This window comes from Mizuhopecten yessoensis, unplaced genomic scaffold, assembly GCF_002113885.1.
Source record: "Mizuhopecten yessoensis strain PY_sf001 unplaced genomic scaffold, ASM211388v2 scaffold9465, whole genome shotgun sequence".
Lineage (NCBI taxonomy): Eukaryota > Metazoa > Mollusca > Bivalvia > Pectinida > Pectinidae > Mizuhopecten > Mizuhopecten yessoensis.
Window position 1 is genome coordinate 358973 of NW_018408061.1, and position 23495 is coordinate 382467.

At 37.9% G+C, this 23495-nt stretch overlaps 1 protein-coding gene across 3 annotated transcripts; it reads left to right on the plus strand.

Moving 5' to 3' along the window:
* Positions 1–1032: 1032 nt before the first annotated feature.
* On the plus strand, positions 1033–23460 carry LOC110458158 (prostaglandin reductase 1-like). Of its 3 annotated transcripts, XM_021509756.1 has the most exons (10): positions 1033–1250; positions 8863–8908; positions 9302–9336; positions 12819–12843; positions 15526–15696; positions 16164–16281; positions 16580–16732; positions 20669–20774; positions 22228–22346; positions 22776–23460. In XM_021509756.1, the coding sequence occupies exons 1-10, from the start codon at positions 1142–1144 to the stop codon at positions 22884–22886; spliced, it is 993 nt and encodes a 330-aa protein (XP_021365431.1). In that variant the 5' UTR covers positions 1033–1141; the 3' UTR covers positions 22887–23460. The 3 variants fall into 3 exon arrangements, with proteins under 3 accessions (XP_021365431.1, XP_021365432.1, XP_021365433.1); XM_021509757.1 differs by lacking the exons at positions 1033–1250; positions 8863–8908; positions 9302–9336; positions 12819–12843 and adding an exon at positions 12850–13456; XM_021509758.1 differs by lacking the exons at positions 1033–1250; positions 8863–8908; positions 9302–9336; positions 12819–12843 and adding an exon at positions 12850–13384.
* The last annotated feature ends 35 nt before the right edge of the window (positions 23461–23495 follow it).

Here is a 23495-nt window from a genome sequence, read left to right on the forward strand (position 1 = left end):
TTGTTGTCGGCGGCCTATTATATTTCTGCCTTAGATGACTAATACTACTGTAATTAGAAATGATCATTTATGGGGTGAAACATTTATTGTTCTGGGCGTGCTTTCCGTATATTATGTAGGCTGTAAACTAAATCAGCCAATTCGCAAGTGTTTCATAAGATTGTAATACCTACCTAAAATTTACTCCTGTCAAATACAGTGCCTCTGAGTAATTTAAATAGGCAATTCTTGACATATATTTTTCAGAATCAGAATCTTTGTTGTGTGTCCCAAAATCTCGTACTGTGACCTACGGAAACAGATGCTTTGGGAGGGTTTCGGCTACGTTGTGGAATAGCTTACCATCTGCTATTAGGAAGTCAAATACCCTGGCCAAGTTCAAGAGGAACATAAAAACTCACCTCTTCACGTCTGCATTTTAGAATTTTTGCAAAGACGTCATGTAAATACCACCCTTTTATTTGTTCAATTATGTGCACATTGCTTGTTAAATGTATGAAAGTGATTGCAAGCCTTTGTTGTTTGTTTTCATAATCATAACTATTACTATTATCCATATGTTGTAAAGCGCCTTAGAGTAATTTTACAAATTATATAGGGCGCTATATAAATGCTGTATATTATTATTATTATTATATTGAACTTTAAAAAATTATATCGTTTAAGTAGATTTTAGTATGTAATGGCGGATTGATATAGTGTCAAATGTTAGGGGGTGTTCCCGTCCCACCGGTTTGGCTTGTGAACTTCCTGTTGTCAAAAGCAGACGCATTTAACGCTCTTATATGCCACTTAACCCGTCAAGAATGCATTTTGAAGCCTTTGTCAGGTAAGTATCTGTGAATCTAGATAGTTGTCACTAGTGTTGAACTTCAAATAGAAACGCTCTTAGCTCAAAAGCTTAGTTATAACATAAAGTAAATGATTTAGTTGTGCGAGTCTTCAATTCAGAATAACAGAAGCCTAGATAACACACACGAGGCAGTATTTACCTGAAATCACGCGACTTCCCCGCTGTAGGTGTCTCTCGGGTAGCAACACAGTTATACATGTAAGATCGAATCTACACCAACCACTACACGTCGGCACACTTTAGGACCCCTGTCAACTACACTGTACTACACGTCTGTACTAAACAAAAATGGTGAAAGGCAAAATATGGACCCTTAAAACCATGTTTGATGGAAAAGTGCAAACGTCCAACTTTGAACTTGTGGAAGAGGAGGTCTCTGACAAGCTTAAAGATGGTGGTATGTCGAAATTTGTAACTGATACACGTATACTATAATTTCTTTTACATATGGGTCAGTGGCGAGGATCGTTATTTCATGTATTAACAGAATACCTATACTGTTGGGCATCATGTGTACTTCTATTCAACAGGGGTATCTACAATTTTATGTATATTGAATATATGAAGTACGAATTGTACCAAGGGGGACGCTTTGATAGTTCAATAATAGCGAAGCAGGTCAATGTCGCTGCAGAACCTTGTAACTACCTGGAAATCGAATCACCACAGGTGTATGTAAGACTGGAGATCGGATTTATCCAGTAGTCTATCACCACAGGTGTAAGTAAGGCTGGAGATAGGACGAATCCAGCAGTCTATCACCACAGGGGTATGTAAGGCTGGAGATAGGATGTATCCAGTCTTACATACACCTGAGGTGATAGACTGTTGGATACATACAATCTCCAGTCTTACATACAACTGTGGTGATAGACAGCTGGATAAATCCTATCTCCAGTCTTACATTCACCTGTGGTGATAGACTGCTAGATAGGATGTATCTAGCAGTCTATCACCACAGGCGTATGTGAGACTGGAGATAGGATGTATCCAATAGTCTACCACCACAGGTGTATCCAACAGTCTACCACCACAGGTGTATGTAAGCTGGAGATAGGACGTATCCAGCAGTCTCTCACCACAGGAGTATGTAAGACTGGAGAATATCCAGCAGTCTATCACCCCAGGTGTATGTAAGGCTGGAGATCGGATATATCCAGCAGGCTATCACCACAGGTGTATGTAAAAATGGAGATCGGATGTATCCAACAGTCTATACACACAGGTGTATGTAAGACTCGAGATAGGATGTATCCAGCTGTCTATCACCACCGGAGTATGTAAGACTGGAGAATATCCAGCAGTCTATCACCAGAGGTGTGTGTAAGACTGGAGATCGGACGTATCCAGCAGTCTATCACCAGAGGTGTGTGTAAGACTGGAGATCGGATGAATCCAGCAGTCTATCACCAGAGGTGTGTGTAAGACTGGAGATCGGATATATCCAGCAGCACCACAGGTGTATGTAAGGCTGGAGATAGGACGTATCCAGCAGTCTCTCACCACAGGTGTATGTAAAAATGGAGATCGGATGTATCCAGAAGTCTATCACCACAGGTGTGTGTAAGACTGGAGATCGGATATATCCAGCAGTCTATCACCAGAGGTGTGTGTAAGACTGGAGATCGGACGTATCCAGCAGTCTATCTCCACAGGTTTATGTAAGACTGGAGATAGGCTGTATCCAGCAGTCTACCAACACAGGTGTATGTAAGACTCGAGATAGGATGTATCCAGCTGTCTATCACCACAGGCGTATGTGAGACTGGAGATAGGATGTATCCAACAGTCTACCACCACAGGTGTATGAAAGACTGGAGATCGGATGTTTCCAGCAGTCTACCACCACAGGAGTATGTAAGACTGGAGAATCGGATTTATCCACCAGTCTATCACAACAGCTATAATTTCTTTTACATATGGGTCAGTGGCGAGGATCGTTATTTCATGTATTAACAGAATACCTATACTGTTGTGCATCATGTGTACTTCTATTCAACAGGGGTATCTAAAATTTTATGTATATTGAATATATGAAGTACGAATTGTACCAAGGGGGACGCTTTGATAGTTCAATAATAGCGAAGCAGGTCAATGTCGCTGCAGAACCTTGTAACTACCTGGAAATCGAATCCCCACAGGTGTATGTAAGACGGGAGATCGGACGTATCCAGCAGTCTATCCCCACAGGTGTATGAAAGACTGGAGATCGGATGTATCCATGTGTACTTCTATTCAACAGGGGTATCTACAATTTTATGTATATTGAATATATGAAGTACGAATTGTACCAAGGGGGACGCTTTGATAGTTCAATAATAGCGAAGCAGGGCAATGTCGCTGCAGAACCTTGTAACTACCTGGAAATCGAATCACCACAGGTGTATGTAAGGCTTGAGATAGGACGTATCCAGCTGTCTATCACCACCGGAGTATGTAAGACTGGAGAATATCCAGCAGTCTATCACCCCAGGTGTATGTAAGACTGGTAATTGGATGTATCCAGCAGTCTACCACCACAGGTGTATGTAAGACTGGAGATCGGATATATCCAGCAGTCTATCACCACAGGTGTATGTAAGGCTGGAGATAGGACGTATCCAGCAGTCTATCACCACAGGTGTATGTAGGACTGGAGATTGGATGTATCCAGCAGTCTGCCACCACAGGTGTATGTAAAAATGGAGATCGGATGTATCCAGCAGTCTATCTCCACAGGTTTATGTAAGACTGGAGATAGGATGTGTCCAGCAGTCTACCACCACAGGCGTATGTAAAAATGGAGATCGGATGTCTCCAGCAGTCTATCACCACAGGTGTCTATCACCACAGGTGTATGTTCTATCACCACAGGTGTATGTCAGACTGGAGATCGGATGTATCCAACAGTCTATCAGGATGTATCCAACACTCTATCCCCACAGGTGTATGTAAGACTGGGGATTGGATGTATCCAGCAGTCTACCACCACAGGTGTATGTAAAAATGGAGATCGGATGTATCCAGCAGTCTATCACCACAGGTGTATGAAAGACTGGAGATAGGATGTATCCAACACTCTATCACCACAGGTGTATGTAAGACTGGAGATCGGATTTATCCAACAGTCTATCGCCACAGGTGTATGTAAGACTGGGGATCGGATTTATCCAACAGTCTATCCCCACAGGTGTATGTAAGACTGGAGAGCGGATGTATCCAACAGTCTATCACCACAGGGGTATGTAAGACTGGAGATTGGATGTATCTATCCAACAGTCTATCACCACAGGTTTATGTAAGACTGGAGATTGGATGTATCCAGCAGTCTACCACCAGAGGTGTATGTAAAAATGGAGATCGGATGTATCCAGCAGTCTATCGCCACAGGTGTATGTAAGACTGGAGAGCGGATGTATCCAACAGTCTATCACCACAGGTGTATTTAAGACTGGAGATCGGATGTATCTAGCAGTCTATCACCACAGGCGTATGTAAGACTGGAGATCGGATGTATATAGAAGTTTATCCTCACAGGTGTATGTAAGAATGGAGATCGGATGTATCTAGCAGTTTATCACCACAGGTGTATGTAAGACTAGAGATTGGATGTATCCAGCAGTCTACCACCACAGGTGAATGTAAGACTGGAGATCGGATGTATCTAACAGTCTATCACCACAGGTGTATGTAAGACTAGAGATTGGATGTATCCAGCAGTCTACCACCACAGGTGCATGTAAAAATGGAGATCGGATGTATCCAGCAGTCTTACATACACCTGTGGTGATATACTGTAGGATACATCCTGGATACATCCTATCTCCAGTCTTACATTCACCTGTGGTGGTAGACTGCTGGATACATACGATCTCCAGTCTTACATACACCTGTAGTGATAGACTGCTGGATAAATCCGAGTCTCCAGTCTTACATTCACCTGTGGTGATAAACTGGTGGATACATCCGATCTCCAGTCTTACATGCACCTGTAGTGATAAACTGCTAGATACATCCGATCTCCAGTCTTACATGCACCTGTGGTGATAGACTGCTGGATAATACTATCTCCAGTCTTACATACACCTGTGGGGATCGACTGCTAGATACATCCTATCTCCAGTCTTACATACACTCCAGTCTTTCATACACCTGTGGTGATAGACTGGAGATCGGACGTATCCCGCAGTCTATCACCACAGGTGTATGTAAGACTGCTGGATACATCCGATCGCCAGTCTTACATACACCTGTGGTGGACTGTTGGATACATCCGATCTCCAGTCTTACATGCACCTGTAGTGATAAACTGCTAGATACATCCGATCTCCATTCTTACATACTCCTGGGGGGATAGACTGCTAGATACATCCTATCTCCAGTCTTACAATACATCCTATCTCCAGTCTTACATACCTGCTGGATACGTCCTACCTCCAGTCTTACATACACCTGTGGGGATAGACCGCTAGATACATCCTATCTCCAGTCTTACATACACTCCAGTCTTTCATACACCTGTGGTGATAGACTGCTGGATAAATCCGAGTCTCCAGTCTTACATTCACCTGTGGTGGTAGACTGCTGGATACATCCGATCTCCAGTCTTACATGCACCTGTAGTGATAAACTGCTAGATACATCCGATCTCCAGTCTTACATTCACCTGTGGTGGTAGACTGCTGGATGTATCCAGCAGTCTATCACCACCGGTGTATGTAAGACTGGAGATCGGATTTATCCAGCAGTCTATCACTACAGGTGTATGTAAGACTGGAGATCATGTAAGACTGGAGATCGGATTTATCAAACAGTCTATCACCACAGGTGTATGTAAGACGGGAGATCGGATTTATCCAACAGTCTATCCCCACAGGTGTATGTAAGACTGGATATCGGATGTATCTAGCAGTCTATCACCACAGGCGTATGTAAGACTGGAGATCGGATGTAATCAGCACTCTATCACCACAGGTGTATGTAGGACTGGAGATCGGATTTATCCAACAGTCTATCCCCACAGGTGTATGTAAGACTGGAGATCATGTAAGACTGGAGATCGGATTTATCCTGCAGTCTATCACTACAGGTGTATGTAAGACTGGAGATCGTATGTATCCAGCAGTCTACCACCACAGGTGCATGTAAAAATGGAGATCGGATGTATCCAGCAGTCTTTCATACACCTGTGGTGATAGACTGGAGATCGGACGTATCCCGCAGTCTATCACCACAGGTGTATGTAAGGCTGGGGATCGGATTTATCCAACAGTCTATCGCCACAGGTGTATGTAAGACTGGAGATTGGATGTATCCAGCAGTCTACCACCACAGGTGAATGTAAGACTGGAGACTCGGATTTATCCAGCAGTCTATCACTACAGGTGTATGAAAGACTGGAGATAGGATGAATCCAACAGTCTATCACCACAGGTGTATGTAAGACTGGAGATAGGATGTATCTAGCAGTCTATCCCCACAGGTGTATGTAAGACTGGAGATCGGATGTATCTAGCAGTTTATCACCACAGGTGTATGTAAGACTGGAGATCGGATGTATACAGCAGTCTATCACCACAGGTGTATGTAAGACTGGAGTTAGGACGTATCCAGCAGTCTATCACCACAGGTGTATGTAAGACTGGGGATCGGATGGATCCAACAGTCTATCACCACAGGTGTATGTAAGACTGGAGTTAGGACGTATCCAGCAGTCTATCACCACAGGTGTATGTAAGACTGGGGATCGGATGGATCCAACAGTCTATCACCACAGGTGTATGTAAGACTGGAGAGAGGACGTATCCAGCAGTCTATCACCACAGGTGTATGTAAGACTGGAGTTAGGACGTATCCAGCAGTCTATCACCACAGGTGTATGTAAGACTGGAGATCGGATGTATCCAGCAGTCTATCACCACAGGTGTATGTAAGACTGGTGTATTCACTACTTACAATCCGTTTGGATAGTGGGATGAGGTATGTACGTACAGTGGGTAGTTTGGTACAGTCCATATACATTGTGTAGCTGTTACTTAGTTATCATGTTTAACTGCCGAGATGACTGCATCTCTATCACAACATTCGAAATTATGAGTTGCCATAGTGCACGAACGCTACCAATGAGGAAGTTTTTTATTCTCGAAATTCACTCAGGCTAGTACAGGAGATTGGCGATTTTGCGTTTTTTGTTTTTTCTTGTCGTACAGTGGAGGGGAGAATCGAGTTGCCATAGCGAGCGAACGCTATTAATGAGGAAGTTGTGGATGGCAATAGGCAGTCCAGGTATGGATTTCAAACCAGTGTGAGAAAAGTCTGACTACCATTGAGGAACCGCCTTTATATCACCATGATCAGTACACTACTTAAGCTAACATGTAAACAAGGGTCGACTATATACACAGAGTGACAGCCCTGTGTCTGCCTTAGTTTGAATTCTAGTCCGCCCTTCTCAGTGATCGGCTGATTTTCCAAGGTTTTATTTACACTCAACATTACTATGTGTTACACTACAAAATTATGCCTTGATACGAACACCCACAGTGAAACTACTAGTGTATGTGACCACCAATCAATACTAGTGTATGTGACCACCAATCAATAATGTCAAATCCTTATCTCAACATAGCAGGAATGCTCACACGGAATATGAAATGTAAAATGATCCTGTTCTTCAAGTTCATTATCTCCAAATAAATAACCTGGGGTTCTTCCGTGGGTTAAACTACCCAATAATCACCCCGAGGGTCGGAGATGTCTCTGTTACACCTTAAGGTAGGGGATGATTATTTTTTCTCCGTTACACCTTAAGGTAGGCGGTGATTATTTTTCGACCATCATTCCAATACCTTTGTTTGAGAACAATAAGTTCTGTTTTGTAATCATTTTTTATCTTGATGTGCACATGACCTCTTCAATCGAGAGGTAATTGTGACGTCATATCTGATTGTGTCCATGAACGTGCTATCTGTCGTATACTAGGGGGTGACAGAGAAATCATGCCTAGTAACGGAAGAATCCTGAACAGGGTAAGACGGGAGATAATTTAGTCAAAGGTGGGAGAAAATATCAGTTGTATTAAGTAGAATTACAAATATATTGTCCTTATGGGAAATAGATTTATTTTTTATTTTTGAGCGTGAAAACAAAAATAAAAACTCTTACCCCGTCCTGAAATTAGAAAATCTTGCTTTCATACAGACGATAATAAATAATAAATAATTAATTACAACTCTATCAATATTTGTGAGTTTCCTTGCACCATATACTAAAGTGTACAGCAAAAATCTCCGGTGTCATGGTACGTTTAAAAATAAAAATGAATAAATAACGAGTTACAGATGTTCAGGTAAATATTTACTATATTGCAATAACTTAAAAGTGGTTAATGACATTTGTCTTTTTTGTGCTAATGGAAATGGTTTAGCCAGGTGTTTTAGTTGTTTTGTGCTAATGGAAATAGTTTAGCCAGGTGTTTTAGTTGTTTTGTGCTAATGGAAATGGTTTAGTCAGGTGTTTTAGTTGTTTTGTGCTAATGGAAATGGTTTAGCCAGGTGTTTTAGTTGTTTTGTGCTAATGGAAATGGTTTAGCCAGGTGTTTTAGTTGTTTTGTGCTAATGGAAATGGTTTAGCAAGGTGTTTTAGTTGTTTTGTGCTATTGGAAATGGTTTAGCCAGGTGTTTTAGTTGTTTTGTGCTAATGGAAATGGTTTAGCCAGGTGTTTTAGTTGTTTTGTGCTAATGGAAATGGTTTAGCCAGGTGTTTTAGTTGTTTTGATTACTTTTAGCTTCAACATTTACATAAGCATGTGTGTAACAGGGGAATCTATATGAAGTAAAATAAACATTCATAAATCCTTTAATCAATATTTTAATATGAAGCAATATAAAATTACTTGAATAATTACTTGATTAATTAATATAAAATTGATTGTTGACATGTTGACTCCGTTGTGTAGTGATCATGGTGACATAAGGGCGGTTCCTCATTGATATTGCCTTACAGGGGGGTTACATTCTTTACTGTTACAGAGTTCCTGACCGAAGCGCTGCACTGGACTGTCGATCCATACATGAGGTAACCAGACAGTTACTTTTTATCGATATCGATTTGCTATTCTCTTCTATCCCCACCTCCCCCAACCACATCGATATCGATTAGCTATTCTCTTCTATCCCCCCCTCCCCCAACCAACCAGGTGATTTTAATTGATAAGACTTGGAGATATGGCTCAAGGGAATCATATAAATCATAAATCAATCCGTGTATCTAGAATTTACTAAATACTGTGAGATGCTGATTGAAACACCATACTGTTAAGGTAAGTAAATATTACTAATATCATTTCACCACACGTTTTAAATTGCATGTGTAAATACGATGATGTATGAATGTTTACTCAACTTAAAATATGATCTTTTGTTACACGCATGGTCTATTTTTAAGACGATTACACTTTGATCTCCACAGGTCGAGTGAGACGGGATTACTAGTACCGGGACAATGTAGAACTAATGCATATAAAAAATCAGGTGGTATAGTAATTATTTTTAAGAAAACTCTCAAGTCGATGTTGACTTTTCCTAAAACTTTATCAGAATATGTATTGTGGGTAAATTTTTCAAAACACGTTGTGAACTCTGATCTAGATTTTCTACTGGGATGTGTTTATATACCTCCCGAAAATACTAAGTATGCATCCCCGGAAGCGTTCAATGAAATTGAAAGGGAGATGATAGAATTATCCCATCATGGTAACAAAGTCGCCATAGTCGGAGATTTTAATGCTAAAACCCAAGTTAGAGATGATTTTGTAGAACCAGATGATAACTTCATTCGTTCATTAAACTTAGATGAAAATGATGAGCTATACTCATATCTCTATGATATTGAAAAGTTGAAATTATATAATGTTCCTCTGCGAAGGGCTAGTCAATGTAAAGCTAAAGTTAATAATTATGGCAATAAATTGCTTGACTTCTGCAAGCAAAATAATATGTATATTGCCAATGGTCGGATTGGAAATGATGCACAAATAGGTAAAACTACATGTAGTGATGTCAGCGTTATAGATTATCTATTGCTGTCGTCAGATATGTTTCGGTATACAACAGATTTTGAAATCAAAGTTTTTGACCCACTCATATCAGATGTCCACTGTAGACTTGTATTTAGCCTTTGTAAATTAACTGATGAATGTATATATAATACCGAATGTCATGAAAATCGATATACAAAGTGGAAATCCTGTAAAGAACAAGATTTTGTAAAACATATACTAGATGATGAAAGAGGTAATCTCCATAGAATTAATGATAAATTAAATGAATTATTAAATAAACAACACGACAATGTAACCAATAACGAAATTAATGACATTGTAAACTCAATTAGTGAATTGTTCAAAGGCTCTGCTAAGCAGGTTTTTGGTAGTAACAATGCTTACAGGAAACGGAGGTTGAGATGTGATAATAAACCTTGGTTTAATAGGGAATGCCACTTAAACAGAGTTGAATTTAATAAAGCCAAGGCCTTATTTCACAAAGTAAATAATCCTATAAATAAAACTAATCTCAATAGAGCTAGTAAAGTTTATAGAAAAACATTGAATAAAAATTACAGAAATTATCAGGAGAAATTGTCAAGCGAGTTAAGAAATACTGCTAGAATGGATTCAAAAAAATTCTGGAATATTTTGAATAAATGTGACGGATCTGTAAAGAAAGGTAATGCTGATATATGTATTACTGAATTATATGAATACTTTAAGGATCTGAACAAGTCTGTTTATGATGATGACGATTTTGAGCTGGAAAATCCTGATAATAGTATTTTTGATGATTATCTGAATGGTGAAATTACCACTGATGAAATTAAATTTTCTTTAATCAATTTGAAGAATAGTAAAGCCTCTGGTATAGATCAAATCCTAAATGAATATCTAAAAAGTACAATGGATGTATTTTTACCAATTTATCAAAAAATATTTAACCTTATTCTGAATACTGCGTCTATACCAGATGTGTGGAAGATCGGTATTATAAAACCAGTATATAAAAACAAAGGCGATCCAAAAGATCCGGATAATTATAGAGCGATCACTTTAGTCTCGTGCCTTGGCAAAGTTTTCACTTCGGTTATTAATAATCGTTTAAATAAAATTTCTGACGAATTTGACCTGATAAGCAGTGCACAAGCTGGGTTTAGAAAGGGTCATTCTACAACCGATAACATGTTTGTATTGTATTCTTTAATCTCAATATATTTTTCATTAGGAAAAAAACTTTATTGTACGTTCATCGATTTTAGTAAGGCGTTCGATTCTGTATGGAGAGTTGGTCTGTGGAAAAAGCTCCAAAAAAGCAACATTACTGGAAAAATTTTCAATATTATTTATAAGCTATATGATAAAACCAAATCATGTGTTAAAAATGGATGTGAACAGTCGGATTTGTTCAATTGTGAGATCGGTTTAAAACAGGGCGAAAATTTATCGCCATTTTTGTTTGCAATTTATTTAAATGATTTAGAAACTTATCTTGTTGAAAAAAATGTAAATTGTCTTCAAACAATAGACAAATTATGTATTGATAACATTGGAGTGTATCTCAAACTATTCATTATCTTATATGCCGATGATACTGTCCTGTTTTCAGAAACACCAGATGGTTTACAGTTAGCTTTAAATGAATTTGAACAATACTGTAATACTTGGAAGTTAACTATCAATTCAGGAAAAACTAAAATTGTCATCTTTTCAAAAAGAAAATGTGCAAGAACTCCCCATTTTACATTATGTAACGTAGAATTAGAAATACTGGAAGGGTATACCTATCTAGGATTATTCTTTAATTTTAGTTGTAGCTTCTTTAAAGCAAGGAAAAAAATTGTTGAACAAGCACAGAAATCAGTGTTTGCTGTCTATAAGAAATTGAGAAACATATCTTTACCAGTTGATCTACAATTGAAGATATTTGATTCATTAATTATGCCAGTTCTTCTGTATTCATCAGAAATATGGGGTTTTGAAAACACAAATATTATAGAAAAAATCCATCTTCAATTTTGTAAATATATACTAAATGTAAGAAAAAGTACACCAAATTTCATTGTTTATGGTGAGCTTGGAAGATACCCACTAGACATCGAAATTAAATGTAGAATAATAGTATTCTGGCATAAGTTGATTACCTCTAGTAAGTTATCAAGTACTATTTATAAGCTTATGTATACATTACATGAAAATGGAACTATGTTATTTAAATGGCTCGCATATGTTAAAGATATTTTTTCTCAAACTGGCCTGAACTATGTGTGGTACTATCAATCTACATGTTCTTTTTCAAAAGACGAAATTAAGAGGCTTGTGAAAAGTAGACTGAAGGATCAATTTATACAGAAATGGTTTGATAATATTCTTAACTCCTCTAGAGGACAAACATATTCAATATTAAAGACAAAGTTTGAACAAGAAAAATATTTAATTAAACTTAATACAAATGATAGGAAAATAATGTGTAAATTCCGTTCTTGCAATATGCATTTACCCATAGAAAAAGGAAGATGGTTAGGTATTCCTCGTCAAGAAAGAACCTGTACATTATGTAATTTGTACATTGGAGATGAATTTCATTACTTATTTATATGTGAAAGTGTTTTAGTTAAATGTCTAAGAGAGAAATATATACCAAAATATTATTTCACTTATCCAAGTCAATTAAAAATGCAAGGATTGTTTAATATATTTAATGTAAAAATTCACACAAAACTTTGTAAATTCATAGAAAAGCTTGAAAAAATATTAACTTAATTTCTGTACTATTTGTGTACTTCTATATGTATCTATGCTATGTACAATGTTGTAATTGTGTACATCACACGCCATGTATCATACTTACTATATGTATGTGACCTCTTGTTACACACGTAAGTGTGTCGGAGTGAATAAATAAAAACTTAGAACTTAGAAGAAAGCAGCGAAGACAATGTATGCCAGGCGAGCAGATCTCCAAGTAAGGTCCTATAACGTAACCAGCTTGTTTACTCAGGTTAAGGATTCTATCCCCGTAAAATATCAAACAATGCTTTACAGCAGTAAGGAAATGAAAGGCACATCATGAAATAGATAAAATATAAAGAAATAGATCAACTAAATCTTGCTATGATAAAATACTCAAAAGTAGTTTACATTACACTGATAATACACCCTCGATACTCCAGTGGTTAGGTTCACTTAGTAAAAGTCATAGTAAAATTGAAGGCACGTGGCCAGCTATTGATTGGTCTCAAATAGTCTTCAAAATAGTCTTCTTGTCTCATCCAAAAAGTGGCACACACTGCGCCTTCGATTTTGCATATTCCAGGGGTGCAGAGAGCGAATGTGTGCGTATCCCCTGGATATCGAGGATGACAGTGAACCAGGGGTGCAGAGAGCGAATCCCCTGGACTATCGAGGATGACAGTGAACCAGGGGTGCAGAGAGCGAATCCCCTGGACTATCGAGGATGTGATAAAAATGTCCTACAATTATACAAGAGATCAACCAATACAACGGTTTCAGAATTTGCAGGCTTTGCGTTATCGGGTGATAATTACTAGCGCTATACCACCAGCTAATATATCCATGTTAGTGTCTGCGTGCATTTGATGTACATGGGTTCCGATGGGACTGTGCTTCCAACCGCGTCTTTCTTTTCTTAGTGCAACCTAACTTTAATGCTACAGCAAAGATACCGTAAAACCCAGGCAAGACCATATACTACTCCGATTTGGTTGTTCGAGTAGTGATTGCAAGATGGAAACATGTTTTTTATGCTTCGACTTGTTTTGATCTTATTATTAGAAAATGTACATTCAATGTACTAGTACTGGGCCTAAAGGAAATGATTCCATTTGCTTGTAACCTAACATTTCTATACCATATTTGGATATTCGTTCAAAAAGTAATTCGCTTTATCTTATTTAAACTGAATTTTCCGGTACTAATATTTATATCTTTGTTTACTGATATGATCCGTGATACAGATTTACATCTCGCACTTTATAAATAGAAAGGAAAGGAAGGTTTGTGTGGGACCATTGTTTTATCTGTATCTATGTTCTTGCTATAAGACGAAATGAGTTTGAATCCGTTGATCTTGTAAACAATGTCTTAAAAGTTAGAAGCCCTAACAATGATTAGGTACCCGAACTCACGGATTTATTATTATCAGATGTTTAATATTCAATATATTGCATTTACATATTTGATAGGAGCAATGGATGTTATTAATATGTATAGAACTATATAAATTATAAACTGCTTCAGTAAAATATTGAAATACAATGTATGTACATACAAATGTATGTACATACAAATGTATGTAGGTGTTCGGTACCAGAGTTGATTTGTACATGACTTACAAATCTTTGGCTTTTGTCCCATTTGGTAACGTAAAATGGTAACGACGTTTGAAGATTCAACATTAAACCTGACACACCCTTCACAGTACCACCCTTTTCTATCTATCCCATGTAGGCGATATAAAATGTATCTTTGACAAATGGGTAAACCTAGCTCTTCTTATAGATCACGCAAAGCGTACTTATTGTACAGGATCAGGAACGTGTTGATTCGCCTTATAGATCACGCAAAGCGTACTTATTGTACAGGATCAGGAACGTGTTGATTCGCCTTATAGCTCACGCAAAGCGTACTTATTGTACAGGATCAGGAACGTGATGATTCGCCTTATAGCTCACGCAAAGCGTACTTATTGTACAGGATCAGGAACGTGATGATTCGCCTTATAGCTCACGCAAAGCGTACTTATTGTACAGGATCAGGAACGTGATGATTCGCCTTATAGCTCACGCAAAGCGTACTTATTGTACAGGATCAGGAACGTGATGATTCGCCTTATAGCTCACGCAAAGCGTACTTATTGTACAGGATCAGGAACGTGATGATTCGCCTTATAGCTCACGCAAAGCGTACTTATTGTACAGGATCAGGAACGTGTTGATTCGCCTTATAGCTCACGCAAAGCGTACTTATTGTACAGGATCAGGAACGTGATGATTCGCCTTATAGCTCACGCAAAGCGTACTTATTGTACAGGATCAGGAACGTGATGATTCGCCTTATAGCTCACGCAAAGCGTACTTATTGTACAGGATCAGGAACGTGTTGATTCGCCTTATAGCTCACGCAAATCGTACTTATTGTACAGGATCAGGAACGTGATGATTCGCCTTATAGCTCACGCAAAGCGTACTTATTGTACAGGATCAGGAACGTGTTGATTCGCCTTATAGATCACGCAAAGCGTACTTACTGTACAGGATCAGGAACGTGTTGATTCGCCTTATAGATCACGCAAAGCGTACTTATTGTACAGGATCAGGAACGTGTTGATTCGCGTTTTACGTTGATCGATATGTTTTGTATTTAATTTATGCTAAGTTCACTCTGCTTGGACTGGCATATATTATGTTTGGCGTACTTTCTTCAATGGTATGTTTGATGTTAATCCAACTCAAAATTAGTATACTTTCGCACTGATCTGATATTGTAAATTAAATCATTTATTTTATATCAACTCGCAATGTTTGTTTCCCTGTTCATTTTCATGACCAATATGGTCCTTTATAACCTCGTTATGTTAACACAAGCCAGCAAATAAACATGTGGAACTCGTGGCGCTATGTTACAGGGTCATCGCCAGTAAGAGCCCCTCTCATCCTGTGGGAAGCGTCGTACGGGCGTTCTCGGGATGGCGCACGCACACACTTGTTTCAAACGAGCAAGCTCAGGGAATTGGACGCATACCGGAAATGAGTGATCTCCCTCTGTCATTGGCCCTTGGCACCATGGGAATGACAGGGTATTTACTTTATTATATATTGTCTTTATTCTTTTGATTTTACATCATTATATTCCATGAAAGAGGTCAAGTTGTTTTATCCACCCCAACGATTAGATAAGTACTTGTGATATTAATATATCAAATGTATCTGTAGTCTTTTGTTTGTTTGTAATGTTTGTTTGGGGTTTCACGTCCTTGTAACAGCTGAGGCAGACCTATATAAAAAATAGTTATATTAGTTTTGTCATGGTACCAGTGAAAATTGATGTTTATAAAACATACGTAATCAAAATAGTTTCCTTCAGGGTTGTCATCCGCATTATATGTCTATTCGTGGAGTGAATCCTACACCTTGACGTTCTTTGATTTCAGAAAGGTAAGACAGTAATTCTGAAATTATATATCAGCACCAAGCAATCTAATTTAACGAATTATATTTGCTTCGCTGTTTTATTTCGCTACCCTGTTAACGTCATTGTCTACAGGATGACAGCTTACTTTGGTTTCCTGGAGCTTTGCCAGCCAAAGGAAGGAGACACTGTACTTGTTAACGGTGCTGCTGGAGCAGTGGGCAGTCTGGTCGGACAAATCGCCAAAATAAAGGTAGACCATTCCTAATAACCGTATGTAGTATGATTCTACGCATTTTCTTAATATCTGGAGCTATCTAGAAACAAATAGTGCAAAGATCTGCTTTTATAGAAGTTGCCTCACTGTTAGAAAAGTTGCTCAGTAAAGATACGAGGTGATGGAGTCCTGACTAATTGACTGAAAAAAGTTTTGTTTAACTGTTTTGCAAAATGATGGGATACTACCTGCATGAATATATCTTGATTTCTCTTGTTTAACAAAGGTAGAAAATGGCAAGATATAGGTGTCTGAAAGAGGCTTTATTTAACAGGGGTGCAAGGTGGTTGGATGTGCTGGTACTGACGACAAATGCAAGTGGCTGAAGGAGTTAGGTTTTGATGAGGTCTTTAACTACAAGAAGGTTGATCTATCCGAGGCTTTGAAAGCAGCCGCCCCAGATGGGTTTGATTGTTTCTTCGATAATGTAAGTTTTAAATTTAAGACTTTGGACGTTCATCGTGTATTAATCACTTCCATCCTGTTTTATTTTAAACGTTGATAGGTGTGAGAGGTACAGACTGCGTACTTTTTGATGATATATAAAACAAATCCCTTAACTAACAAATATGAACATATACTACCAGTCCATGTCGGCCGCGAGAATGTAGACCTCACAGCGTTTGTAGTCATGGGTTCCACTTCCGGAGTCTCAGACAACTTGTGGCGGGTATCTACACAGGATTATTTTATATTTGTATAGATATTGTTTATGTCGAACGGCGTCTGTTGTTAACACTTTAATATAAAACGAACATTAAGAGATACAATCGGGAAAATATCGCTCTGTTCTTTTAAAAGTTGCAATGTTAATCATGCTGAAGAAATGAGCAGATTTTACTGTGGTGTTGGTGCTAGCAAACATTCGTGTTATAATGGTTGTTTATTGTGTTGTGACTAGGAGCAGATCTCACGTTTGTGGTAGTGTAGGATAGTATGATACAATGTTGTTGTAAACGTGTTGTAGATTGGAGCAGATCTCACGTTTGTGGTATTGTAGGATAATATGATACCATGTTGTTCTAAGCGTGTTGTAGATTGGAGCAGATCCCACGTTTGTGGTAGTGTAGGATATTGTGATTTCTAGTGATTGTTTATTGTGTTGTGACTAGGAGCAGATCTCACTTTTGAGGTAGTGTAGGATATTATGATATATGTTGTTCTAAACGTGTTGTAGATTGTAGCAGATCTCACGTTTGTTGTAGTGTAGCATATTATGATACAATGTTGTTCTAAACGTGTTGTGACTAGTAGCAGATCTCATGTTTGTGGTAGTGTAGGATATTGTGATTTCTAGTGATTGTTTATTGTGTTGTGACTAGGAGCAGATCTCACTTTTGAGGTAGTGTAGGATATTATGATATATGTTGTTCTAAACGTGTTGTAGATTGTAGCAGATCTCACGTTTGTTGTAGTGTAGCATATTATGATACAATGTTGTTCTAAACGCGTTGTAGATTGGAGCAGATCTCACGTTTGTTGCAGTGTAGCATATTATGATACAATGTTGTTCTAAACGTGTTTTAGATTGGAGTAGATCTCACGTTTGTGGTAGTGTATAATATTATGATACAATGTTGTTCTAAACGCGTTGTAGATTGGAGCAGATCTCACGTTTGTGGTAGTGTATAATATTATGATACAATGTTGTTCTAAACGTGTTTTAGATTGGAGTAGATCTCACGTTTGTGGTAGTGTATAATATTATGATACAATGTTGTTCTAAACGCGTTGTAGATTGGAGCAGATCTCACGTTTGTAGTAGTGTAGGATAATATGATACAATGTTGTTCTAAGCGTGTTGTAGATTGGAGCAGATCCCACGTTTGTGGTAGTGTAGGATATTGTGATTTCTAGTGATTGTTTATTGTGTTGTGACTAGGAGCAGATCTCACTTTTGAGGTAGTGTAGGATATTATGATATATGTTGCTCTAAACGTGTTGTAGATTGGAGCAGATTTTACTGTGGTGTTGTTGGAGTTGGTGCTAGCAATACATTCTTGTTCTAGTGATTGTTTATTGTGTTGTGACTAGGAGCAGATATCACGTTTGTGGTAGTGTAGGATAGTATGATTCAATGTTGTTGTAAACGTGTTGTAGATTGGAGCAGATCTCCCCCTTGTGGTAGTGTAGGATATTGTGATACAATGTTGTTTTAAACGTGTTGTAGATTGGAGCAGATCTCCCCCTTGTGGTAGTGTAGGATATTGTGATACAATGTTGTTCTAAACGTGTGGTAGATTGGAGCAGATCTCACGTTTGTGTTATTGTAGGATATTATGATTCAATGTTGTTCTAAGCGTGTTGTAGATTGGAGCAGATCCCACGTTTGTGGTAGTGTAGGATATTGTGATCCAATGTTGTTCTAAACGTGTTGTAGATTGGAGTAGATCTCACGTTTGTGGTAGTGTATAATATTATGATACAATGTTGTTCTAATCGTGTTGTTACTAGGAGCAGATCTCACGTTTGTGGTAGTGTAGGATAGGATGATACAATGTTGTTGTAAACGTGTTGTAGATTGGAGCGGATCTCACGTTTGTGGTAGTGTAGGATAGTATGATACTATGTTGTTGTAAACGTGTTGTAGATTGGAGCAGATCTCCCCCTTGTGGTAGTGTAGGATATTGTGATACAATGTTGTTTTAAACGTGTTGTAGATTGGAGCAGATCTCACGTTTGTAGTAGTGTAGGATAATATGATACAATGTTGTGCTAAGCGTGTTGTAGATTGGAGCAGATCTCACGCTTGTGGTAGTGTAGGATATTGTGATACAATGTTGTTCTAAACGTGCTGTAGATTGGAGCAGATCTCATGTTTGTGGTAGTGTAGGATATTGTGATACAATGTCGTTCTAAACGTGTTGTAGATTGGAGCAGATTTTACTGTGGTGTTGTTGGAGTTGGTGCTAGCAATACATTCTTGTTCTAGTGATTGTTTATTGTGTTGTGACTAGGAGCAGATATCACGTTTGTGGTAGTGTAGGATAGTATGATACAATGTTGTTCTAAACGTGTTGTAGATTGGAGCAGATCTCACGTTTGTTGTAGTGTAGCATATTATGATACAATGTTGTTCTAAACGTGTTGTGACTAGTAGCAGATCTCACGTTTGTGGTAGTGTAGGATAATATGATACAATGTTTTTCTAAACGTGTTGTGGCTTGGAGCAGATCTCACGGTTGTGGTAGTGTAGGATAATATGATACAATGTTGTTCGAAACGTGTTGTGACTAAGAGCAGATCTCACGTTTGCTGTAGTGTAGCATATTATGCTACAATGTTGTTCTAGTGATTGTTTCTTGTGTTGTGACTAGGAGCAGATCTCACGGTTGTGGTAGTGTAGGATAATATGATACAATGATGTTCTTAACGTGTTGCGACTAGGAGCAGATCTCCCGTTTGCGGTAGTGTAGGATATCATGATACAATGTTGTTCGAAACGTGTTGTGACTAAGAGCAGATCTCACGTTTGTAGTAGTGTAGGATATTCTGATACAATGTTGTTCTTACCGTGTTGTGACTAGGAGCAGATCTCCCGTTTGCGGTAGTGTAGGATATCATGATACAATGTTGTTCGAAACGTGTTGTGACTAGTAGCAGATCTCATGTTTGTGGTAGTGTATAATATTATGATACAATGTTGATCTAAACGTGTTGTGGCTTGGAGCAGATCTCACGGTTGTGGTAGTGTAGGATTTTGTGATACAATGTTCTTCTAAACGTGCTGTAAATTCGAGCAGATCTCACTTTTGAGGTAGTGTAGGATATCATGATACAATGTTGTTCGAAACGTGTTGTGACTAAGAGCAGATCTCACGTTTGTAGTAGTGTAGGATATTCTGATACAATGTTGTTCGAAACGTGTTGTGACTAGTAGCAGATCTCATGTTTGTGGTAGTGTATGATATTGTGATACAATGTTCTTCTAAACGTGCTGTAGATTCGAGCAGATCCAACTTTTGTGGTAGTGTGGGATAATATGATACAATGTTGTTCTAAACGTGTTGTAGATTCGAGCAGATCTCACTTTTGTGGTAGTGTGGGATAATATGATACAATGTTGTTCTTAACGTGTTGTGACTAGGAGCAGATCTCACGTTTGTGGTAGTGTAGGATATTGTGATACAATGTTGTTCTAAACGTGCTGTAGATTGGAGCAGATCTCACGTTTGTGGTAGTGTAGGATATTATGATACAATGTTGTTCTAAACGTGTTGTGACTAGGAGCAGATCTCACGTTTGTGGTAGTGTAGGATATTGTGATACAATGTTGTTCTAAACGTGTTGTGACTAGGAGCAGATCTCACGTTTGTGGTAGTGTAGGATATTGTGATACAATGTTGTTCTAAACGTGTTGTAGATTGGAGCAGATTTTACTGCTACTGCACTGAAACACATGAAGCAGTTTGGCCGTGTTTCCATTTGTGGACAGATGTCTGTCTACAACAACAAGGAACTCCCAAGAGGTAATACCAAGCATTTTTTTTTTCTTAATGAATGTCATACTTTACTTGGTTCAAAAGTTATCTCCCTTTTTACAATGAGTTGTATGAATACCTGTTTCGTGCCTTAGTAATCTCTTCACTTACATTACTTCATTGTTAACAAAATAAATTTCTGCGAAACTATGTACAGGAAACTATGTACTGGAAACTATGGAAACCATGTACAGGAAACTATGTACTGGAAACTATGTACAGGAAACTATGTACTGGAAACTATGGAAACTATGTACTGGAAACCATGCTAAGCGTAACATAGGACCAATTATTGTGCTTTCTGTGCTTAAATAATGTATAGTTTGCTTGATAAATATGTATTTAAATAGTCCAAACTTCAAATTCATTATGGTGGCAGAGTACAGTAGAAATGGCTTGACCCTAAAAATAAAGGGCATGTCTCGGATAAACATGGAAAGTGGATTCATCCTGCACAACACACCTACATATATATATATATTTATAAACTACATTTTGAATACATTTTTTTTAGAAGAACAATTTCTTTTTCAAAAACTGATTTCCCCAGATTTGGGACTTGTGAAAACCATGGTTACCACATCAAAAACACCAAAATATGCACAAAATCATGATTTTTAACCCAGAATTTGACCCCCGCAAGTAGAATTGTTTTTCTTAAAACCTGTCTGAAATTAAATATCGCCTACTCGGTAACAGAAATACTCACGTTTTAGCATAGGTTATTCATTGTATAAAAATATCACCCATGGCGACTGTACGCTAATGTACTCTGCTACCTATTCTCTGCCCACAATTGAATTACAGAACGTACATTTTAGTCCTTTACAAATCGCTATTGATATTCAGAATGCATAGTACCAGTCGAAAATAAGAAGATACCTGCAACTACAATTTAGAAAGATCAACATCCTCAATCATTGCTTTCCAACTGTTTCAGTTGGAATTTGGTTGACAATTCTAAATATGTGTGTCAACATATATCTACACATATACATAAATATTTGAAGCTTTTACTTCAAAATAGATAAAGCATAAGATTAAAACTAACTTGGCAATAAAATCTTTTAAATACAAAAATATTTCAGGAAATAGATGGACGGTATATGCGAAATAAGTATGATAGTGTTTGTGATGATACTGTTTGGGTTTGGCTCAAATATAGGTGGTTTTTTCAAACTAGCATATGACTCCATAATTCGGCATCATCTAACTGTGCAATAGATCGATATTAAATGTTTGTTGCATTATGGGAGGGGCTTTAAGCCTGAATACACGTCTGTGTGGTTTAAAATATTAGTAAATAGCAAAGGAAACTAAAACCAAACTTGTAACTTGTCTTGTTGATTATTTCAATCCCGAAGAAAAGTAATCAATGATTCACTTTAAGGTTTGGTTCAAATAACATATGTCTAGTCTACTCTGTTTTGGCACTCCCCAGCTGAATATCCATTCATGCTCATCCTCGGGAAACAGCTTAAGGTTGAGGGATTTAACGTGATGCGGTGGTATCCGAGGTGGGCGGAGGGAGAAAAGGTTATGGCACAATGGATCAAAGAGGTGAGTGTAACAAACTTTTGCTAATGTTTGTCTCGAATGATGCGAGATAATCCTCATGGTACTTTTTTATCTAACGTTTTATAACGTGTTGTATGATGGACGAGATATTCTTCTTGATGTACTTATATCTATGTAATATTTGTGGTTCTCTGTTTATTTGGCTTGTCGCTGCGATTTTTGAATTATGTAAAATTGCTGTTTATCTCTTAATTGATGTCTAATCAAATTCCGTGGTGAATTTGAAATGCCATTCGAAATTTAGCTAATTTAAAACGTCGACGATTTTGTAGTTCTTATTCAGCGTGTGAACAGAAATTTCTTTGTCAGAATCGGTGGAATACTTTCACAATATTACATCGTAATGCAATTGACCCACGCACAATTGTTCATTTATGCTACAGATTGTGCATTGTCTAATTTCTTTTCCAGGGAAAAATCAAGTACAAAGAAACAATTACTAAGGGTTTCAGAAATATGCCGAATGCCTTCATCGGACTGTTCGATGGTGCTAATACCGGGAAAGCGATAGTCACAGCCTAATGTGACTACGATTCTACGTCATAGATTTACCGTGACGTCAAAAAACAAGATGATCTTACGTCACAGAGATAGCATGACACCAATAGACCAGATAACACAGGAAAACATTAAAATTATTTGGTGAAGTTAATGATTCTCATCAAATCAGAAATAAAAGCACTTATTTGCGAAGGCTTATAAAAGACACGTTCTTACGAGAGCAGGTTACTTTTTCATTTACCTACTCATTCGAAATGTTTCATGCATCGGCTTAAATCGAGTTAAGAATTCCGAGTTTCATCTACCAAAGTATCAACGATCACAATGTCACCCTATTTTATACATGTACTCCATATATATCAATAGGTGTGCTATTTCCCTTGTTCAGGTGAAAGTGAATATATGTTTGGAACTAATCATTTACACGTCCGTTTTTATGTATTGAAAAATAACGGTATTTGTTTTTCGGGATGGGAATTGTAGCACACCTACACTATTTTAGATATGACGTCATCATCATTGTGCTGGATTGAGCTGACGTTAGGAGCATCCTTACGTAACTACAAAGATTGTAAGTGTATCCATCCCCTTTGTAGAACCGTTTCCACCTTGTTTATATGTAAATCCCTT